Source organism: Phaethon aethereus (assembly GCF_964289735.1).
Source record: "Phaethon aethereus genome assembly, chromosome: 12".
Classification (NCBI taxonomy): domain Eukaryota; kingdom Metazoa; phylum Chordata; class Aves; order Phaethontiformes; family Phaethontidae; genus Phaethon; species Phaethon aethereus.
This window is the reverse complement of record NC_138588.1, coordinates 9,685,217-9,708,301: the sequence shown is the minus strand read 5'-3', so window position 1 is coordinate 9,708,301 and position 23,085 is coordinate 9,685,217. Positions and strand designations below refer to the sequence as shown.

General features: G+C 46.5%; 2 protein-coding genes across 2 annotated transcripts in view; both read right to left on the bottom strand.

Annotated features, from left to right (window-relative positions):
• The window catches only part of LOC309409021 (cell surface hyaluronidase CEMIP2-like), a gene marked incomplete at its 3' end in the record, with an annotated part of 58,083 nt that extends 47,528 nt beyond the window's left edge, over window positions 1-10,555 (bottom strand). Inside the window, exons 1-6 of the mRNA XM_082005061.1 lie at window positions 9,333-10,555; window positions 6,486-6,986; window positions 1,723-1,863; window positions 1,025-1,586; window positions 613-782; window positions 109-297 (exon numbers count right to left, since the gene is read on the bottom strand). Of these exons, the coding sequence (XP_081861187.1) occupies window positions 109-297; window positions 613-782; window positions 1,025-1,586; window positions 1,723-1,863; window positions 6,486-6,986; window positions 9,333-9,528 (1,759 nt within the window). The 5' untranslated portion in view covers window positions 9,529-10,555. The remainder of the gene's footprint in view (window positions 1-108; window positions 298-612; window positions 783-1,024; window positions 1,587-1,722; window positions 1,864-6,485; window positions 6,987-9,332) is intronic.
• A 3,441-nt stretch (window positions 10,556-13,996) lies between these two features.
• The window catches only part of ABHD17C (abhydrolase domain containing 17C, depalmitoylase), a gene marked incomplete at its 3' end in the record, with an annotated part of 29,603 nt that continues 20,514 nt past the window's right edge, over window positions 13,997-23,085 (bottom strand). The window contains exons 2-3 of the mRNA XM_082005386.1: window positions 18,030-18,209; window positions 13,997-14,216 (exon numbers count right to left, since the gene is read on the bottom strand). Of these exons, the coding sequence (XP_081861512.1) occupies window positions 13,997-14,216; window positions 18,030-18,209 (400 nt within the window). The remainder of the gene's footprint in view (window positions 14,217-18,029; window positions 18,210-23,085) is intronic.

The following is a 23,085-nucleotide window of genomic DNA, read 5'->3' as shown; positions in this document are numbered from 1 at the left end:
GTTTATGAGACAGAAACTAGCTAAAAAGACAAGTAAGTGTAGAATGCAAAAGATAAGACAATGTAAATATTTACCACAAATGAGCAGCTTGATAGAAATATTTCATACCATCAATTTTCACTTGATTACTTTTACATTCAGGGCAAGGAAGGAGATTAAACTCTTCAGCCTGATGCATTGAATAATCTGTACTGGCAACGACGATCCTGTCGCCAGGTAACCAACTTGTAACCTCATCCACCAAATGAAGAATTATTCCTTTGGACACTTCCACTTTAAATCCATTATGAGGCACCCCTGAAAAATGAAGCAATCAATTATTTTTAGAGTTGCGTATGACAGAATCACGCAATTAGCCAAAGAGCATACCGCTTTAATTTTTATCTAGATAACTCTCGTTGTGATAGAAGTGCTCCAGCCATTAAATATGTCAGTGTCTTCCCTTCGTAGGTGGCTAAAACGTTACTTTGTGAGAGTACCGCTGTCAGTTTGGTCACCATCCATGCGAGCAGAAGACTACGGTATTATTATCACTGCCCTGTTCAGATTCACAGCAGGCAGAAAAGCAGAGCAAGGTAACAGCAGACAAGCAATCGCCAGGGAAGACTACACCTTTTATCCATCCGCTGAACGCAGTAACTGTAAATCGGGTGCCGTCGTCGGTGAGGAAGTCTCTTTGGGCTACGGCTAACCCCGTTGTTCCGTTCCCGCGGTACTCCCGCTTGTCTTCTGCTGTGGAAAGCTGATCCCCCCCGAGGGTCCCCACCAGCGCCCAGGGCTGCCTGCAGGAGACGGGGAAGGAGCAAAGCGCGCGACAGCCCGACCCCCCCATCCCCAAAGAGCCTGGGCAGAGGGTGCAGCGCCGCTCGCCCCCCGCCCCCGGCCCGGGCTGCCCGCCGAGCTCGGCCCGGCCCCCGGTCGTGCCCAGCCGTCGGGGCGAGCCCCCGGCGGGCGCGGCGGCCCCGGCGCGGAGCTGTCCATGGTGGCGCGGAGGGCCCGCCCCCCCGCCCGCTACTCGCCTCACCTGTAGCCCAGGCGGGCGATGAACCTGCTGCCGAGGCGGTCACGCAGCAGCCGCCGCGTCTCCAGCGTGAGGCTGCGGGCGGCCGAGTCCCCCACGGCGGCCGCCACCACCCTGCCGGGGGCCTGCAGGGCCAGGAAGGCGCGCAGCCGCCGGCACTCGCCGGGCTGCAGGTGGGTGTCGAAGCGCCCCGCCGCCAGCACCCGCGCCGTGCCGGCGTCCAGGACGCGGAGGTTGAGCCCGCGGCTGCCCCACCGCTTCTCGGACGAGTAGGAGCCGTGGCGGAGCCCGCCGGGGTGCAGGGTTTTGTCCAGGAGGGTCCAGGAGCGGGGCCGCCGGCCGTGCAGCTCCAGGACGCCGCCGCGACCCACGCCCACGAACTTCTGGCCGAAGCCCTCCACGGCCTCCTCCTCGGCGGCTCGCCCGTACAGCGAGATGGTGGCCCGCGAGACGTAGGGGCAGCGCTCCGAGCCGATGTGCAGCTCCCCGCCGTCGCGGATGAGGATGTAGCGGGCCCGCAGGGTGATGGGCGGCCCGTGGGGACGGTCGGCGAACACCAGCCTCCCTGGCAGCGAGGGGAGAGGAGCGGGGCTGGGGGCGCGCAGCGGCCGGGGGCGGGCGGTGCCACCCGCCGGCGCGCACGGCCGGGCCGCCCCCCGCAGCACCCCGGGAGCAGCGAGGGGGCAGGCGGCCCCGCTTACCTCCGTCGCGGATGACGAGAGAGTGGAAGGCGGCGGAGCTCTCCAGGCGTAGGGCCGCCCCCCGGCCCACCACGGCGGCGCGACGGGTGTCGGAGCCGGGTCGCCACGGGGCGAGGTGCGGGGCGGCCTCCGGGCAGCGCCCTGCAAGAGACGAGCGGCGGCGGCAGCGGCGGCGGGGCGCGGCGGGGCGCGGAGGGGCGCGGTGGGGCGCGGTACCGACCTGATGCGCTGCCGCCGCTCGCTGCTCCCCGACGCATCCCGCGGCGATGCCGGGACCGGCACCGGCTCCGGGTCCGTGTGCGGCTCCGGCGCGGAGGGCGGGAGGAGCCGAAGCTCCCCGGGGCTCCCCGCGGCCGGCGCGTCCCGGGCGCCGGCGCAGCCGCTACCTGCTGCCCGCAGCACCTGCGCGGCTTTGCATGGGGCCGGCGCAAAGGCACCTTTTGCTTTGGATGGGTTTGGGCTTTTTTTTTTTTTTTCCTTCCTCCACTTGAAGTAGCCGAAAACAGAAATCATCCCCCCTTCCCTCCCCGACTCCGTACGACCCCGGGCACGGCGAGGCAACCGAAACGGCAGCACGAACGGAGAGCCGGCGAGGAGAAAACCCCAGCGGCAGATCGACGAGAAGCACCGGCGGGTTTCAAACTCGGGCTGCAAAGACCGCTTACCTATCGCCGGCAGGGCCGAGCCGCAAACTTTCTACGCCGCCTCTCGGGAGCTCCTGACCCGCGCTGCTGGGCACCCCGGCTGCAGGCAGCGGAGGCAGGGGCAGGCAGGCGCAGGCAGCTCCCGCTCCTCCGCTCCGGCTGCCTCCCCTCCGCCTCCCTATTTATATCCATCTTCCAACCGCTGGCGCTGCCCGCGCTGTTTACAGCAGCGGAGCTGCTGGCTCCTCCCAGCCGGGGACGATCCCTCCAGCCTGGACGTGTAGCCTCGACCGGCGCCCAGATGCTGGGGGCCGCGGAGGGCCCCGCTGCCCGCACGCAAAGGTCCTCCCGGGCTCCAAGCCCCTGGGGCCTGCGAGCTCTCCGCCGGGATCCCCGGGGTCCTGGGGAACGGGGCGACTCCCAGCCCGAGGAGGGCCCGAGGGACTCTGGGCAGACCCCAGAGCACCCGGCTGGGTTCAACAGCCCCATGCAAATCCTGCGGCTGGGGTGCCAGCTGCCTCCCCAAGCAGGGCAGAGGGCTGAGGCACTCCAGCCCCCAGACCCCATGCAGGCACTGCAGCTTGGCATGCCTTGGCCCTTCCTGGGAGGCAGCTGGCCCCTCCGGCACCTTCCCCTGGGGGTGCTTTGCCCTGTGCTGTCCTGCGTCTGGCAGGTCTCCAAAGAACGCTGCTAACCCGGTGGCTGCAAAAGTTCCCCTGACAGTGGGTGAGCAGAGACGTGTCTGCCACTTCACCTCCCATCACCTGTCAAATCAACCTGCAGTCAGAGCCTGCGGTGAAAGAGAGGAAAAGCCTTAGAATCTGCTTTTATGAGACATGGCCTCAAAGAAACCCATGTGCTTTCACCCCAGTGGCCTGGGACAGCATTCCTGGCTTTTGCAGGTCTGGCCTCCAGTCTCAGAGGACATGGCACTGCCTGCAGAACAGCCACCACACACTGGTTTGTTTTCCATAACCAGGTTACCACATTTTTTATAGGCTCTAAAGTACAGCATAACTGAGCTTGCAGGTGACACACAAAGATAGGTAACTGCTTACTGCGGTCACTGCTTTCTCCCTCCTAGGGTGTATGCATAATCCCTCATCTCCACTCCAGAGCCCAACATCCTGAGAGGACAAGCCAGGAGCGGGCAGGCAACAGAGCCAGTCACTGCTCCTGCCCAGGGCCAAAGCCAAAGAGGAGCAAAGCCACAGGTGCTGCCGATCTCAGAGACATTTGTGTGCCATCATCTGCTCAAACTGTTCCAATCTGTCACCTCCGAAATTTATTCTGGTGCAGGGTTTCTCCTGACGGAGGGCACAAAGAGGCTATAGTCATGTTAATAAGGAACAAGCACTGTCAGACAAAATATGGGAACAGACTGGAAGCAGGGGAGTGGGTGAGGGGCACGAACATGCCCCACGCTCCAGACAACAGCTCCGGAGAGGGAGCAACACTCTCTTGCGCTAAGCAAAACCCATCCGCTCTCTTACACCCTGTCCTGGGACCCAGAGTCTTGCTGAATCTGAAGATAAGCATCCAGCCTAGCAAAACAAATCCCGGTAACGCTCCCTCATTTCAATATTCCATAAATACAGGGAAACGTTAGAGCTGCCACCTTTGCTACCGGCTGCTCATCTATCATTTAGTGCTGGCACTTCTATTCCTGTCTCAAATAGTTTTTGTCATTTTCCTTCCAAAAAAGCCGCATTAGTCAGTGTCGTGCCTCCTTCTTATCTGAATATGACACATATGAATGCAGGTCATGGAAAAGCAGAGCTGTTATCAGAGGCAGAGGAGGCTGTGCTCAAATTTTTTGGAGAAAGATTTACCTGCCGGTGGAAGTTTCAGGCAAGACAAGACAAATGGGAATATTTTGTCTTAAAACACACTAAATTCTCTGAATTCAACAGTTCTACAAGTGCAAGATTTAAGGTAGAAGAGGACTTGAACATTTATTTTACACCTGTCAGGTCCCTAGAAATCTCATACATCTTTATTTAAAATATTTACTCGGTGCAAAAAATTTCATGGACTTGCAATCTAAATAAAAGGCAACAATGATTAATCTAACATAGTGATAGTGGAAATAAATGTAACACAGGCTGTGGTTAGTGCTAAGCTTTGTGCAGGCCTCATGAAATGATCAGCAAAGCCAAAGTCACTCCTGTTTACATGGGACTTTTCTGGAACAAGAACCACAAATTTTTAAGGTGCGAGCACTGTTTAAATCCTTCAAAGCCATTTCCCCCTCTGTAGCCTCAAAATCCACAGAAATACACTGGCATGATTCTTTTTCCAAAGGAACTACTTTCAGGCGAATGATTTCAGTGCCATTTCCCTCCCAATTGAGTTTTCAGTGGCCTGAGGAAGAACATTTCAGAGTAAATGAGACGAGATATGTCATCCTGTTTTTCTAAAGATTCCTGTCTCTTTCTAAGGAAAACAAAGACGTGCCTATTGTTATCTGCAGTTCGGTTCCCGGGAGCTGAACTCTTTTCCTTTCACTCTTTTCCAAATTTCATTTCTGTTTTGCAGCAGCACGGCTTTGAAGCTTACAGCAGGACACATCCTCAGCACAAGAACATTCCCAAACTTCCTCACACCCGCAAGAGGGAAATCATGACTAATACCCGCTGCCTCAAACGTATGGCTGGTGTAACTCTTCCTCACAAAACTAACCAACCCAAACCCTCCTTTGAGTGTTATTGTTGGTTATAAACCAAAGTTTACCTTTCGAACAAACAAAACCGGGTCATTTTCTGTAACGGGCTACCAGGTGTGAGGCAACTTCGACCGCTTCATGTCTCGGCCTGCCGCAAAGACTACTTTGACCACCGACACGACCGTCACATGCAGTAACAAGTACCGACGAGGCTTCGTTTCAAGGCAGGGGCAGAAAACAAAGCTGCTCTAATGAGTCAGCGGTGGGAGAATCGGCTCCCAGAGCACGAACACCTCTGCCCAGGGGCGGATCTCGCACACGAATGCAGAGGACGGTTCCTCCTCCGTAAGTGCTTTTCCCCGGCACGCTCCCGCGCCGGACGGCTTTCCTCTCTCCTTCTCACAGCTCAGAGAGGGGAAGGAGAAGCGGCGTCAGCATCCCCTGCGCAGCACCCCATTCCCACGGAGCCGGGACTGGCCGCACCCCGGGATGCCTCCGGCTGCGCGGGCCCCGGGCCGCCCGCAGCGGGGCCGGCGCCGGCTCCGACCCGACTGCCCCAAACCTCCGCGTCCGGACACCCCCCAGCCCCCCGCGGGCACCGCTCCGCCGCCTGCCCACAGCGGCCACGCGGGCAGCGACCGGCGGCGCGCGCCCTGCCCCTGCGGCGCCGCGGGCGGCCGGAAGGCGGCGCCCTTGCACAGCCGCTGCCCGCCCCGCGCCGCACGCCCCGCCCCGCCTCCCTCCTCCCGGGCTGGGCAAGCCTGCCTGCGCATCCCGGCGGCGCGGGACGCGGGCCCTCAGCTCCTGCGTTCTACTAACTAACAAATAAGATTTTTGTATTGCCGTTATTATTTTTTTGTTCCTTTTCCCAGCCGCATTTCCTGTAAGTCTCCACTTTTTTTTTTTTTAACTCATTTGAAGTTTTTAACATCACGGTCACTATATCTCCGCAGGCAAGCCCCAGCCGGGAGCAGGGGAGCGGAGCACACCGCACCGCTAATGCTCGCATTAGAGCTGCACTCGGAGGCTGCCGTGGGCCTGGCAGCCCCACTGAGCCGGGCACCACGTTACCACAACGTGGCTTAGCGCCTGTATTGACTCGCACAGATTGTCTCCTTATGATGGCCCAGCTGTGGTGACTGCCCTCCGCACGCCGTACCAGCCTTTGTCTAGTGTCTGCTCTTCTGCAGATGGCAACTGCTTCCTACCGCCTCATCACAGACCTTCTGCTTAGGGCTGAGCACTCCGCGCCCTGGCTCTCGCTCAGCCGGAACATTGAGTGCCAGCTCCTGGCACGACACAGGACCACCGCGTACGGAATTGCACCCAGTGATGTCCGCCCCTTGCCGGCACCCCTCGGCCCAGCAGCACGGAGCCTGGCCCCACGGCTTCGCTAAACCAGCACCAGAAAGCATTTGAGATATCAAAATCGCGTGTCCTCCTTATATACCTACCACTCTGTTCCACTTTGGGCTTTAACGGTGTTTTCCTTGGTTTAAGCATTTGCTTCTTGAGCAGAGAGAAGGCCTTGGACTGCTGAGCTTCAGACAACGCTCCCATATTCCTGAGGAGCCGAAGCACCTCGTGTAGCAAGAACGGCTTCACCTTGTGCTGGGCCATCTTCAGACGACTGATACGAATCTTGGGCAGGTTGACTTCTCGATCACAGTCATAAAACCGAAAGAGATTCCAGGCCAAGCTAGGACCAAAGGTATCCATTAAAATATATCTGGAAATTTTAAGGAGCATGTTGCAGGACAACTGCTTTTCTTGTGGTTTCTGGTCCAGGTTCTGACTTGGCAAACTTCTCCTTCCCTGGTGACTCAGGAGAGAGCTGCTCCTGAACAGGCTGGAGGGTTTGTAAGAGCCCACGGTACCGGGAGGGGTTTTCTTACTGTGCAACAGTCTTTCATAATCCATATCCCACAAAGAACTGTTGGGATTCAGGCTATGTTCTGAAATAATCGCAAATACAGTAAAATCTATTAAACATAAACAGCAAAAAATCCCGGTGGGTTTGTTTCTTTAAAATATATATATATCTCTCTCTACACTTATCAACATCCTGCTGTAGCCCTGGATACAGTACAGATCGCTACGCTACTCTGACCAACTTACTGAACGTTTCGACAGGCCACATCAATAGATTTACGATAGACAGGTTTTTAGGTACTGGAAGGTAGCAATGATCATTTGTCTTTTTTTTTATTTAAACTAATGTTTTCTGTAATGCTCAGGAAAACTACCTTTGTTATTCATACACACACTCCAGAGTAGAGATTCCTAAAAAAAAACCCCAATCACCAAAAGAATATGTACTATTCCATATACATTTTCTGAAAAACATTAAGAAAAATAGATTCCTATGAAAGACTATAAAAGCCTTTTTCATACATGACTAAGACAGGAAACTTTTACACTCCCGCTGGGCTGTTTGCATTTTGGGCCCAGCCCTAGGGCCCAGCACAGCCTCTAGGTTTCAGATAGATATAGGCTGGGTTTAAATGAAAGGCTCAGTTTTGCTTTCTGGGTGATGTCTCTAGTCTCTGCCTGCTATGAAAGCCATTAGCCTGGTGTAACAGGGTTAAGCTGCGACTGCTCAAAGGCCACAGTAGCTTCCTCCTGCAGACAAGAGGGGACTGGTACGGGAGAAGCGGGACTCTCTGGAGCTTAAATTTGCTTCTAAGGTAGTGCCCCTACTCAGCTCTCCTTCATCCAGGCTGAGCCTGAAGGTTCAATTTACACTCTGAGAATTGATCAATAAAACAATTAAATGCAACCTAAGTAGGCTGGGACTTCATGACAAGTAGGGCTGCAAACACACAAGAAAGCTCTAATAATTAAAAGGGACAAGGAATCCAAACCTTACTTGCATGTGGCAAAAAAGTGTTTGAAATAGTTAACGTTTTAACATAGCGGCATACTGCTAAAGGCTGGAGGTCACGTCCTGGGAGCCCTGGAATGTGCCTGCAGCCTTCCTTTTCATTTCTAAGCAGGGAACAAGATTTTTAAGAATGTTCTTCTGTTTCCTGGAGGTGGATCCCAGTCCAGCATGTTTGAGAAGCTTCAGGTGTTTTTTTTTATTATTTGATTCAAGATTAAGGTTATCAGCTTCAAGTAGTTGTGACTTACGGTCCAGGTGATTGCTTGTATATTGTCATCATATTAGTTAAGTATTCTACTATTCTCTTGTAACTGTACATATAAAAATGCACATTGATGTCTGTAATTGTTCCTTGAAATAGAACATTGTATTACTTAGAAACTGCAAAATATGACTGCTAGGACTAGGTCGCAGAGCATAGCTCCGGAATATGTCATAGTGAAAGAAGCATTTTGCATCTTTACTGCATCTTTCATTCAGAGTGATCAATAGCCATTGCAAGAACCCCAGTCATAAGACTCCTGAGAGATCAACGAGCTCTTCCACGAGTTTACTGATGGGCTGACACAGAGGGGAGCAAACTGCTTGTGCGAGATCCCTGGGAGGAGCAAGGAGAGAGGAAGGGGGACCCAGCTCCAGGAGGACCCCAGTAATAAGGAGTCCATGTTACCCTCTTCTCCTGTGCAGATGTGTTGAGGGGAGGATGGTCCATGCAGAGAAGGGCTGCACACACTACTGCCGTCTGACCGGCGCCGGCCTGAGCCGAAGGGAAAGGGCTTTGGGGCAGACCCAAAGCGTCCCTAAGTGCACCTAATGACACCCCTGCAGCAGAGTGACTTGAAATGTAAGCAATGTTAAATCTTTAAGTAGGTCTGCAAGCTTTCTAGAATAAACTGTTGTGTAAAACGTTATTTAGAATAAACAAAACTTTTCCCCAATGTCTCATCTTCAAAGGCAGCCCTTAAATGATAAACGGCCTGAGGAACTAAAGGGGAAAATAAATTAAGCGCCCGTTGCAAGCAGTCACTTCCAAAGCCACAGTCAGTTACGCCATCTGTGTGTCTTGAAGTCAAACTGGAAACCAGAGGCGCGTTTCCCTTCCGTTTTTTCTTCAGATAAAAGTAAGGGTTAGCCCTCGCAGCCGCGCTCCTGCTGCTCTCCCGGGACAGCTACCGCCCGGGCAGCCCCCGCTGGCAGCCCGGGCCCGGTCTCGGCCCACGCCGGGGTTTAAGGGGCAGCGGCCGCGGCTGCCGCGGGCGCAGCGCTCCCGGCCCCGGGCACGCACCGAGGGGCTCGGTCCCGGGGCGGCTGCAGCACCGCCTTCCCCTCTCCTCCTCCTCCTCACCCCCTCCCCGCCAGCACTGCCCACCCCACTGCCGGCCGCTCGCGGGGAGACCGTCCCCCCGTCGCTACTGACCGTTGACGCTCGTCGCCTGCGGCCCGGGCCGGACGCCCACCAGCAGCACCAGAAGCAGCCGGGCGGCCGCGGGGCTCCTGGGGGGGCCACCTGCAACACAGACAGAGGGATTGGCCCCGCAGAGCCCCCCACCCCTGGCCCGCCCGCCCCCCGCCCGCGGCGGCTTCTTACCCGGCCGCGCCCGGCGGAGCGGCATCGCTGGCGGCCGTGCCCGGCCGGCCCCGGCGGAGCGCAGCCCGGCGCCGCCGCCAGCCCCGCTGCCCCTCGGCGCGGAGCCCAGGCGGCTGGGCGGCTGCCCGGGCCGCGGCAGGAGGTCACCCCACCTGGGCACAAGGGGCGGTTATACCGGGAGCTGCCGCCCCCGGCACGGAGCGGCGCTGCCCCGCGGGGAACCGCGGTGCTCCAGACCCTGCCCAGCGCGGAGACTCCAGCCCCGTCCCCGGCGGGGCAGAGCAGCGAGCACGGCTCGGCGTTCCGCGGCCCCCGCGCACAGCGAGCAGAGGGGCCAGAGCGGCCCAGGGCAGAACTCGCCCGCCGTCCGCCACCACACTGCTCCACCACAAAGCGCGCGGAGCTTTAGCAGGAGCCAGAGGGCAATTTACAAGTATCAGGCTGAAAGCGTCGGGGTATTCTTGGTTTGGTTTTTTTTTTTGGTTTTTTTTTTTTTTTAAAATACAGCAGCATGTTACTCCAACACTTTCTGAAAAATGAGTTTGGTTACCGCAGGAACCCAGCTACAAAAACCAGACGTTGCCAGAAGCAAAGCATCAGAAGAGTTGGTACTCACTCTACTGCTGCAAGAACCAGCTTGTCCTTTTCATTGTTGTAACAAAGTTATGAGACCCAAATACTGCACAGCTGAAACACAAGCTCCCGCTCTGGAATTCATCCCACACTGATCCAAGAATTACTGCTGGACTTCGAAAGCAATAAATACTGAGCAGGTAGTTTCTGTGCCTGACCTCGTTCCCAATAGCAGAGTGCCCACAACCAAAGAGCCACCCCACCCTTACCCAGTGCTGGGAGTACAAAACGGCTGCATTTGCAACACAAGACATTGCAGAGCTAAAATGCCTGGTTAATTGCACAAAGGAGGGAGGCTGGATATGGAGAAATAAGTTAAATGGACTTAAAGGAGACTATGAATTTACATTCATGAGAATAGACCTAGGGAAGAAAACATTTTCCAAATGAGAGCAATCGAGGTTCACTGTTGAACAAATAACCAGTGGAAGAAAGTGCATTGGTTGTTTCTGTGTTTAGCATAATTTAGAAAAAGCAACTACGATGCAGAGTTTATAAAAGATGTGTACAATACTAAGTGTAAATACAGGTTTGGGCACTTTGAAAGCTAAAGGGTCGGCGCCCAGAGTGGGGTTGCCAGAAGTTATGGGAATGGCACAGAAGAATGAGAAAGAAAAATGCATCAGAGGCCACACAAGTAACGGTTCTCTGTGTGAATACAAGTTAAATTTCTAACAGTTACATAAATTTAAAACAGATGTGTATCAACTTCCTTGGAAAATGCTACCTTTAAAGTTGTAACAAATATTTTCCCCTGGCTTTTTCAAAAGTACAAACATTAGACAACTAGTGACAGAAAAACAAGTGTGTCACATCTTACCTTCCTGAAAAAAAGCTGTACTTCACGTACAGCTGTACTACATGAAGAAAGACGGTAAGTCACACAGGAAAAATGGATAGAGCATCCACATAAAAAAAAGTGTTAGTTATCATTTACACCCTTGGAAGACCTGTTGCACAGTTTATCCAGGCACAGCCAGCCATTTTTACAGTGACACCCTGGTAGCTCTAAAATATGCATAACAAGTTCCTGTAAAGGCCCACATTACGCATTTAAACGGATGATTCTAATATTGACCAGCCGTAGTGTTTTGAAATGCCTGAAATAGCGATGCTTTGACACAAGTTCACAATATAAAGCAGCTCACTACTACTATTTATTTTGTGTAAAGGATATGTCAGAAAATTATAAACATTCCAGAATTCGTTTAAGAACTACTGGATGGGAATAGGGCTACAAGGAAAATTATTTAAGGGACCACATAGGTAAACAAATTATTGAATTAAAAGAGAGGGAAGAAGATCCATACCAGTGAATCACTGATAGGTCATTAACATTTTAATTAACAGCAAAACAATTGCTGTAGTTAAAAACGTAGATGAATTTCACAAAGTAAAACAGACAACGCAGAAGCCAGAACAGCGAGGCACCTCTGAGAATTAGTTAGGCAGGGATTTGGACAAATAAAAGAGGACAAGTGGAAGTTCGTGTTCAGCCAGAATACTGTGAACTTGGGCTGCATGTGCAGAGACCATGGGACATATGTGACAATGCTGAATTCAGATTTGGCGTTCTCATTAACAGAGGAATACTGACAAAGAGCAAAGCAAATCCAAAGACAAGTCAAAAAGGACTGCAGGAATTGGAAAATGAGTAATTAATGAAAAATAATCAATTTATAAGGAAAAGGTTAAAAGTACCAGTTCGTTAAAGTAAAAGGGCAGGTACAAGAGGTCATGCGGAAAAGAAACACTGTAGGCTGAAGCTTTCAGAGCAACAAAGTTCAATGTGGGTATCAAAAAGCATTGCCTAAAAGGTAAAAAATGCCCCAAGTCACTACATGGACAGACTTATATTTTCAAACATTGTCTTGAATATCAACACCATAGACATCAGCTTTGTTTCCACAGGGCTATAGTCTCAGGAAGAACACATGTAGAAATGGAAGAAAATCCACTGCAGATTTACAAAGGTGCAAAATAAAAAAAAACCGAGACATGTATCTGAACATTCAGATACATTTCAAATACAGGAGGGAAGTCGCAAGCGTGAGGTGACGATTAGGCAAAACCTGCCAATTTTGGCTGGAATAGTCACCAAGAGAACACCTGGGGGCCCTGCTGCCTGCGGCATTTCAAACTCCAGCCTGGGCAACACCGATCCAGATTCTAGGGATCCAGATGCCGTGGAGCAGGACGGCTGTCCTCATGTCCCCCCACTCCTTTTACACTAATAGGGCCAAGTGAATAATCAAAAACGACAGATACACTTGAAGTGCAGACAATTAACTGCAGCCCTGTTATAAGGACTCGTGACAACTATGTTCAAGCATTTCTTCTAGGCAATGAATCATGATTTTTTGTTACTTAAACGCAGCTGAACACCATTTAAAAAGTAATCTTTTCCATTTGATTTACATACCAAGCTTCATGGGAACGTGGCTTTGTAGGAGAGTTTTCCTTGAAAGGAAGGAATTAAATAATGAAATTCAAGTTACTTTATCACGTAATCTGCACTTTACACTTTGTGTATGGAAAATTATGCACCAAATAAGATTCCAAAATTCAGCAAGCTCTAATCCATGCATCCTTTATTCCATTACAATCACTGTGTTGCATTCTAGCAACAGGACACAAACTGCAATCAATCGCAATCAATTTATACAACAATCTGAGGCTTACAGTACATTTAAGGCCTTTAAATTTGGAAAAATTAGACCTATGCTAGTAGTGTAACAATTTTTAAGTGTCTTGCATTTCTGATGCATAATCTGTGCGATTCCAGTGTCAAAGAATCAAATTACTTCTAAACTAAAAAGATCAGCTCAATGAAAATTTAGTTACATAAATTCATCAAAACATAAATGTGTAAATTTTTTTGTCCTGGAAACTTTATAAAACTTTAATAGCAAAATAATATAGGGATAAAAACATATTTTAACAAAATGTATTCAATCATATACAAACCAGAATTTTGCAGTTTATTGTAACTAGACTTAAATTAAAACTACCAATTAAGAATCTATGCACAATGTAAATTCAAATATGTACAGTACTTTTAAAAAGTCTACAGGAATGCTTTACAGAAGGAAATGTCTGTTATGGCTATTATTCAGACCATCTGAATATTAAAATGAGTTTTCTAGTAGTAAATTTACACATTTATTTTAAACAAAAGCAATTTTGTCCCTCGTTCCTTTAAGAATATCCCAGTTATGTTTATACAGGTAATGGAGAGGTCGTTACAGAGTTTAGCCCCATATAGTAGTTTGTTTATTTTCAGGAAAAATTATATTTAAATAATTTACTCAGGAAGATCAGTAAGTTAACAAAAGAACACTAGAAGGGAGGAGGGGAAACTTCATCACAATAACTTTCCAGTTACAATACCACAGCTAGAAACTTTACAGAGAAAATACTCCCTTAGATTGAACCCAAAACCAATTGTTCAGAGCAAGCTGTAGCTCATAACAGTTGTGTTCTCCGCACTGAGAGCACTGGGAAAAAAAGTCTTTGTAGGACAGAATTATAAACGATCTGAAGTGAGACAGAGAAAACTGATCTTCGATTAATACAGCACTAGGTAAAAAGTGTCCCCATAAGCAGCTAGTATTCCCACTTCCTTCAGGGCAACGAAGCTAAAAATTGTTGGAATTACAGTAGTTGACCATATCTGTGTGCATTAGTAGAATAATTTCCAGATATAAAAGACAAATTTCATCAGATGTTTGATTAGAACACCCTAAAGACAGGGTATTTCTTCATAGTATAAAGCTATTACAGCTATCCAGTTAAAGCATGTGCAAAAACAGGTAATTTCTTCCATTCACAGTAACTGAGGTAAAATTGGGTAGGCTTCTTCAGGAGTTGGGAAGTTCATGAGATATGAACTGTTTTAGTCTCTCTAAGTATTGTGCATAAAGCTCTATGTCATTATGCCCAGCCCCTTCCACCCAGAGGGGCTCTACTGCTCGTGGACATCGCTCGTACATGGCCAGGCCGTGGGAGAAATCGATTACCTCGTCTTCGGTACCATGGATTACCAGCACAGGAGAGGTTACTTTAGATATCTTGTCAATGCTGGGGGATGGAAGAGAAAAACATAGCTCAGGTTGGGGCCTTCACTTTCATACCATTAAAGAAAGAAAGTTTAACTATTGATACTGGATCCAGTTACCACGGCATGCTTTTAAATGTCTCAAAGCACTGGAATTGTGCCCAGGTTATACGGAACAAGGCTTGCTCCCAAAACACACGTGTAAACAGGAGCCTGCACTGCCATCACCATCATACCACGAGTTGTAACAACAGAAAGATTGAATGGGCAGCACGCAAATAAAGTTTGGCACAAAAATAACCCCAAAACAGGGAATACATCTGCCACAAAAACCACTGAGGGGCAAGTAAGATTCCATGGTACATGCTGCCAGTGTGGACTCTTCACATTACACATTATCACCTTCCAATTTAACAGATTAGGAACTAATTAACTACATTCTGGTCATAAGACTCATGCAAAAAAAAAAAAAAAGCCTCAGCTTTGAGGTTTGAACTTGTCTTTAAACCCCAGTTTCAGCTAAAGAAAAACAATGTGTTCTTTGTACTGATTGTCCACGTTCAAATGGCAAGAAAGAAAACTGTGGGAAAAGAGCATTACACAAGGATATTTAACCACAAGCCAGAAGAAACACATAGGATTTTATGTCATGCAACCAACTTACTCTGCAAAATGGCCTTAAAGTAAACTTTTTTCCTTTTGTTCCAGCTGCACTTATATAGCTAGTGACTACCTCTCAGAGGAAAGAGAAGAGTGACAAAGGCACCTTCACACTTATGAGTTCAGACCAGAAAACCCCAACCGTGAAGCATGCTGGTAGCACGTGAACTTTGAAGTGGTAAACAGCAGCTTTCTCTGACTGTCTTCATGCAGGCACCAGCTTTTATTTCCAGACGGACATTTCATGTTGGCAGTTACCAATAATTCCAAATCAGTATATAGACACCAAGTGCTAACGAACTCTGAGCTGCCTACCAGCTCCACTTACATCAAACAACAGAGGAATTGGCTCAGGACGTTATGCAGGGTATGGGATAAAGTGGCTGGAAAAATTAGTATCAGTAATATTTGATTTGACAGAAGGACAAGTCTATTTCTTTACACTATCTGATAAAAGGTGTTTGGATTTTCCTGCTCCTGAAGAATGCAAAAGCATGCAATTTTGGTAAGACTAGAGATTTCACAAAGTGATCAAGGCTGCTTAAAATGATTAAAAAACACAGGTGCCAATATACACTGACTTAAACAGGCTTAAAGCAGTTTTATGAAAATATGAAGTTAATTAAAAATTAAGATGTAGACTGAAGCACTAAACCTCACGCATATAAATCTCAGCATTTAGTATTCTAGAGAACCGCCATTGGTATTCCAGTAAACAGCTGAGTGTAAACACATTTCTGTCTCTGTCGCAATACTTCTCCAAAAAACAGGCTTCATGTCATTTAAAAAGGAAAAGTGTAAATGTAGCCTATTTAACTTTTCCTGTCTGGAACTTGAGTTGTGTGCAACTATGTTGAATACAGAAAAACATCCCAAGAACATAAGAGAGATATCAGAATAACACAGACTTTTTCCCCCCATAATTTTCATCCTTAATTAATAGCCAAATCATAGCCAAATGTAATACTTTATAATCAACATGCTATATAAACTGAAGTCTTAAGACCATGAAGGGTCTGCCTCCAAGTTCCACGATGTGACAGACAGATCAGCTACATACAGCTACAGAGATGTTTATACATAATTTTAGTGGCTATATACTAAGCCATTTATTGCAGGAAACCCCTTTCACTTTAGTAGTCAGATAATAAAACTATTTTTTCACATATATTCACAGACCATTATGCTAGATAGTATTTGTATTTTGCAGAAAATTGGAAAGCGTCCCATTGCCAACTCAGCAACTCATAAGGCAGTATTTAAACTGCACATTAGACTTACTTAGTATTCTTAGCCATACCACTCTGCAGCTAGAAAAATCTACAGAGACCAAATTCTCATGGAGTCCCAACATAAAATGCACATAATAGCAATTCACTGTAGGTGCACACAGAGCTATTTTGTTTCCCACTGTGAAGACGGACAGTTGAGCTGCACACATTCATAAACAGCAGTGCACTTTTATTTTCACTGCTTGCAGTGTAAGTGAAGTCAGACTGACAGCAATGAACAGCTCAGTAGGGCAAGAACAAAATACTCCAGTGCTACAGTACATCTGTTGTCACTGTTTCCCCCTCCCACTTTTTCTTTTTTAAACTGTTATTTGATTTGGCTGATACCAGCTAATCACTGTTACTTTTGTAATCAGAGCTATTTTTAAGGCTTTGTTTTTTCCCCTCTCGCAGAAGCATTTGTAAATATTGGATTTCAGGTTTGAGGATGATGAATGAGTTGGAGTACAAGTGTTTCAAATTCTGACTGCACCTTCAACAATTTAATTACTTAACCTGTTTGGAAGAATTCTAAACATGGAGACTGGCCATAGATACTGTGAGAGCCACTATTACTTGGTCACTTGGTCACTATTACTTCTAGCTGTTTTGGCACACAGACTTATATCTATGGCCTCCCCCGCCTTCTAATTTTAATCTGTTGTAACCAAAATAAAACAAACATAAATGCTATGAATATCCCCTACTACACTTATTGCAAACATGACCTTCTGAAGCAAAGCCAAGCTTTGCACAAGACTTCAGTGAGTCTCTGCTTTGTCTTCTCCCTTTCACAGACCACAGCTTTTTATCTGTGCCTCCCCCCGCCGCCCCCGCCAGGTCTATATACACTGCGGTAAAGAGACTGGCTTCCCCTCTCGTATTCTCCCACAATTTAAAACTTCTCATTTGACCCAGTTTAAAAGATTCCTAGAACATCTGCTATTCCCAGGACCTCTACTATTCCCAAATATTTGGACATTCTAATTTAGGACTGTTGCAATTGCTTTTCTAAATGAAACACTAGGCTATAAAGGCAACTGTTTTATGTTGAAAACAGTTGTATATAGCTTTCTGTATGTAAAATATGCCACAGCTTCTTAAAACAAGCTCAAAATCTTCCACAAGAGGGGCAGTAATCTACTTTATTTTGGTCACAGACATTAGGATCTTACATGATCTCCATCAGGGAGGAACAAAATACAAGTCTTGGTATCGTCAGTGATATGGACAGCATGCCAAAAATGCAGAAATGCTTTTACTTACGACGACCAAAGGCAAAGAAACACTCAATGCATTCCCTCAAGTTTATACATGAAATGCAGAACCAAGCTGAAAAGCGAACCACACCAGTCTAACACTCTAGCCTCTGACCCTCTCTTGTTTTCTCCCTTTAAAAGCAGCAAGTATCTATACCTTTTTCTCTGATCTGGTAAAACTATAGCAACATTTTAACAAGCACCTCAAAAACAGCACATCCATTTCATGATAATCATATTACCTTCTAAATCAAAGTTGACTGAGATGTTAAGAGTGTACAATCACGAATTTTAGTCATCAGCCTGAAGGACTTAATAGTGTATTATCAGTTGTTAAGCTACGATTCCAAAACCTAACAGCATAAGAATTCTGGTATTAACAACCCATAACACATAAAACAGGAGAAAAATTAGTTGTAAACACAAAGACTTTATTTGTTCATCGAGTCATGTCAGTTTGAGATTGACATCAGCCTGTTTCTTACATGGTGAATCTCTGCTTGGATTTAGAAGGTGTGCGTATCTCAAGTTTAAAATGCAGGTGACAATCAATAAAGTTCCCTGGAAAGTTACACAACAGTTGCTTTTAAACACCTAAACAGCTTGCTGAGTATAGAACAACCCTCTTTGTAGCATTTATACATACCTTGGAAAAGCATCAAAGCAATAGGTTTTCCTAGTGTCAGGAAAAGCTACCCGTAATCCAGACATCAAGGGAGAATGAAGGATTACTGCTGCACACTCGTACCGAGATGCCAGGTCTACTGTAGGGACAGTACCAATACTCTGACCATACAGAATAATGTTCTCAGGACTAACACCATACCTGTAGAGAAAAGAAACATCCCTTCAAAAAGAAGAAAAACCACAGAAAACCCAACACATTTTGCATCACAAAATGAAAAAAACCAAACAAAACAAAAGGAGAGGGGAATAATACCCAAAGCATCTCTCCTACCCATCGTAGCTCTTTAAAATCTATTCCTAGGAGACATGTATTTACAAGTCTAAACTTTAAAACAGTCCAGTAAAGTAAATAATGAAAATACACAAGCTGAAGAGAGCTATCCTCAAAGAAGGAACATCAGTTTGTTCATTAATCTTCACGATCTTCATGAACACCTCTTATCTTTCACTCCACAGCACCGCAAGTTATAAATTAGACTTCCCCGCTATCCAGAGTCACTCTCAGGAATTTCAGTTAGATACTCTGGAGGCTAATAACTTTTCCACTATTAAACGAGGTAGTTAATCCCTGCGCACCTTTCATTCCATGCAGCTGGAACAAAAAGACGAAAGCTAAAGATACCAAAGAGGACAAAAATCTGATAGTTCTGTTAATTTTTTCAATTTCTGATCAGTGTAAATTATTCCTCATTCTTTTCCAGTTTAAAAAATGTCAAGCTTATCTTGTAACAATAAAGATACACCATTCTATAAAATGAAGGGTTCATAGGTAGTCCTGGATGGCTCCCCAATATTCCCATCCAGTCTATAAAACTCTCCTAGCTTGTGTGCCGTTTCACAGCTGCAAAAAAGTCGAGGATGATACTAATTCAGTTTTTACTTAAAGTATGCAAAATATGAAAGAAGTCGGAAGGGGTGCAGAAGGCGGTGACAGTGGCTAGGAAGAAGTGAAGAGTACAACGAGCATTTGGTCACCACAACTTGTTAGGAGAGCTGCAAATCACAGCTCTCAGTTAGTTATAAAATATTTACCCAGAAGATTTCTATGTGTAACTCCACTTCCTACTGCAAGCCATATAAAGAACAATCGAGTGCAGAAGAGAACACATTTCTAGTAGAAAATAATTTGTGCAGAACATGTCTTTTTGACAGTCTACACTGTCTACAGTCCTGCTGTCCACTGCTATGACAATGAAAATCAAAACCTTAGGCTATACCAAACATACACTTGGAAGGTTTCAACTTCCTTGCCAAGCTGATGGCGAGGTGTATGGCAGGCCTGCATAGTACTTGACTTTCCAGCAGCTAAATGGTTGGATATGTGCAAAAGAGAAAATTACAATAGAATAATAATCAATTAATAATTAAAGTTACAATAGAAAAAGAATAATCCAGTACTAATCATCCAAATACAGGCTATCAAGATTGCCTGGTTTTATGAAGAAGTAAAACTAGACTGGATGGTAACCTCTGTGAAACTGGAATTTTCTTAATACTTCTACACCACCGAGTGTAAGGGTGCTTTCGGTATCTATTGAAACATGAATAAGCAACTGTATAAAAATATCTCCCTGGAGTAAAATTTTATCCCCTCGGTAACCAAGCAGCAGCTCACGTTGGTGGTCTATCACCACAGCCGTGGCCTGATGTTTTTAAAGAAATGTTCTGAAGCTCTTTTCGGAAAATTTTTTCTCCCTTGCTGTTAGAAATAGTCCAGCACACAGTAGAGCCTACAGGACTTTGGTATGCCTGTTAACAGGATCTTGGCGCGAAGTCTTGTCCTCACAGACTTCATTCTGGCTGTTGGGTGGGGAAGGCTGGAGGCATGTACCTTTGAAGGCAGCACATGCATCCAATCTGCTGATCTATCAGCAGTTGCATCGTATTCAAGATGGGCAGAAACACATCAACATCAGGGAATACAAGCAAACGGGACTGGAACAAGATCCTCTACATGACACTTAAGTAGGGATGGAATGATATTAATGCTAGTACGTTTTGCAATACCATCTCGAACTCCAGTATCATGATAAAAGTCTCCTTTCTTAAAGGTTTACAATCTACACAGGATATGGAAACAGATGTTTGAGCTTTTGTTCGCAGGGTATCAGGACAGCATAGAGTAGCAAGAGAATGCCTTCAACACATACAATTGCCTTAGTATGGCAATTTTCTTCAACATGGATCTGCTTTAGTTTCACACCTTTTGATGTTATTTTGTTTCTGAAAACAGCTCATATTATAAGTGGAGCACTTTGCTGCTGTGGCAATACTCTAGAAAAAAAAAATCTCAATCTCATAGTACACCAATTAAAGCCAGATATAGTCTACAGCATCATTAAAAACCCCCACAGAGATCTCTGAATTTAAAGTACCCTTCATCACTAAATAAATGCTACAACTATTCAGTATCAACTCCACAGAATTGTCAACATGACAATTTTGACCAAAAAAAAAAAACCTTAAAAGGGTATTGGGACACTGAGTTAGTGTACTTGTAGCCTGTCATTAGGTCAAATGTCTTTTCTACTTTGTATTCTCACTGACTGAGAACTAAAAGAATCTCTGGGACTGTTTTAGTTAGGGACAGTCCAACTTTCCAAGACAGAAGAGTTACAGTAACTGATTTATCTTTTTAAGCCCTTTTACCATTAGGCCATCAATCAGAAGGTGAGACATCAAGCTTACCGCAAACATCAGCAGAAACAGCTACACATAAAATTTATTTATTGCAAGGCCAAAGGACATATGACAACTCATAAGCAAGGGCCATGAATAATTGACACGTGTGAGGTTCTTGGAGCTGAAGGCCAGGGCTTGGCTCCGTGACACTCTGTGTCTTCACAAACGCTGCCCAGCTGGTGACTCAGCAAGCACCGTTCAACTGAGGTACAAAATGACCTGGGGATTTTATTTTTAAAATACAGTATCATTTAAGCAAAAGCTAGACCCCTTCCCCACTCTCTGCAAACTCCCTCGTGGTATTAGATTCTTGTGCAACAGGAACAGTGGTACAGAAAGTGAAACGGAAGAACAGAGGAAGAGCAGACATGGATAAGGCAGCAGCAGTGAAAGGGAAACTAAATGACATGGAAAAAAGAAAAGAATGTGATAGAAGACGACAAACAGTATTCTGAGAAAAAGAGGAATCCTGTTACAGTCTGCTCTCCTATTAAGGAAGGGATTCCTTCCAGCAGCTCCTAAAAATATCTTTCTTGAAACACGCAAGCTTTGGTCTCTGTGGAAACAGAGCCCCATCCGACAGAGCGGGAGACCCAAGTTAAATTTATGGGTATGCTGCTGCACTTCTCCTATGGAGCTCATCAGAGTTCAAAACAAGCAGAGCAACACTGCAGTGTGGAAACCAGCCTTCGGCAAAAGCAAAGTAGGAAACAATTCAAATAGTTCTTGTGGGCATAGGTAAAACACTAATTTGACAAGGGCGGGGAAAAATAAACTAGGAGGCACACATGCTTTTTTCCCCAAGGAAAGTCAATTACTGAGAAGTGCAAAGCTACTGCTGTTTAAAACAATGCAAGCATTTCTACTCCTCCCTACCCACAAACACTTATCAAGTGGCAAAATTCCCGAGCCTAGTCTACTCTCAATAACCCTTGAGGAGATTATCTGGATTACAGATTACATTTCTTATGTGTGCAAAAAAACCCTCTGGCTATCTTCACAAGCAGTACAGCTATCTGCACCTACAACTTTCCAATTCAAGTCAGGTCTAGCTAAGGCACCAACACACTCCAAAATATTTTTTTTTTTTCCCCTCCCCATGTTACTGTCTCAATTTATATAAATTAGGTTTACCAGTAATTCTGGTCTCCTTATGTTACCAGGAACTATTGCACAGAAGTTGGCTATTAAGAATCCACATCCTAGACTCTTCTACTTACTCCTGCACTGAGTAATAACAGACCTCGGTCACACCAACAGGTCACTGGGATGGGAGAGATGGGGAACATCACTGATGGTGAGTATATCAAAAGGAAGATGGGACATAGTTACTTCTAGTTCAGCCTGCTTAGCTGTATGGTTGTGGCTTGGGCCATGTCCCCCCTCAGCTTCCTCACACAACACAGATGACGGTATCAATCGCTTTTGTAAAGTACGTAATGTTTTCTGGCTGACAGCACTATGTGCAAACTATGTATTATCATAAAACATATTTAATTATGAGCATAAGATACTGATTCTCCCCACCGCCTCAGGGCTTCACCTTCGAGCTATACAGATGGAAAGTTTACCATTGCTATTTTTAACGTCTTCCTACTCAGTTAAAAGCGCTAGTGGAATGCTGCGTCAGGGACTACAGACGTCTCATACAGCTGAAGCCCTGCAATGTTCATGGCCGAAGCTACAGCATCTGTGCCAATCCTCAACGGTGATAAATACATATTCATTTATGAGGCCAGCCCTTTTTTCAGGCTTACTGAATCAGTGAAGTTAACCACACCTTCTATTTTCAGTTCTGAAGCTTTATGGTATTTGCTGTCCCAGTATCCCTTACCTAAACTGGAAAGCATATAGAACAGCATGGATACAGCAATAGCAACAAATTCGTTTTCAAAAACAGTCACAATAACTACCTAGGCAGAACATTTTGACTACACAAACCCCATCTCCTAACACTGTCGAGACCTACTGTTTAACTGCTACTAAACTAAGGCAGCTACTGGTGGTCAAGTTCTTGCTTAAACACAGTATATAAAGATAAAAGGCCAGGAAAACAAGGTAACTAGCTCATGCCTTCTTGCCAGAGGACAGAGTTTGAAACTGTGCACTCCCCTCTCAAGGGAAACACCAATGAAATAATTCATTTCCAGACACAAAGAAAATCCAGCATACATCAGGAATGACACAAATCATGCCACATTTGGAGGAAATAGTGAATTCTAGATTATTTTTACTAGAACGTACATGTGCTCAGTTATAACAAGATCTTCACAGGCTATTCTTCAAGGTTATTTCTTCCTGTTTATACGACCCATTTGTCAAAACATACTACT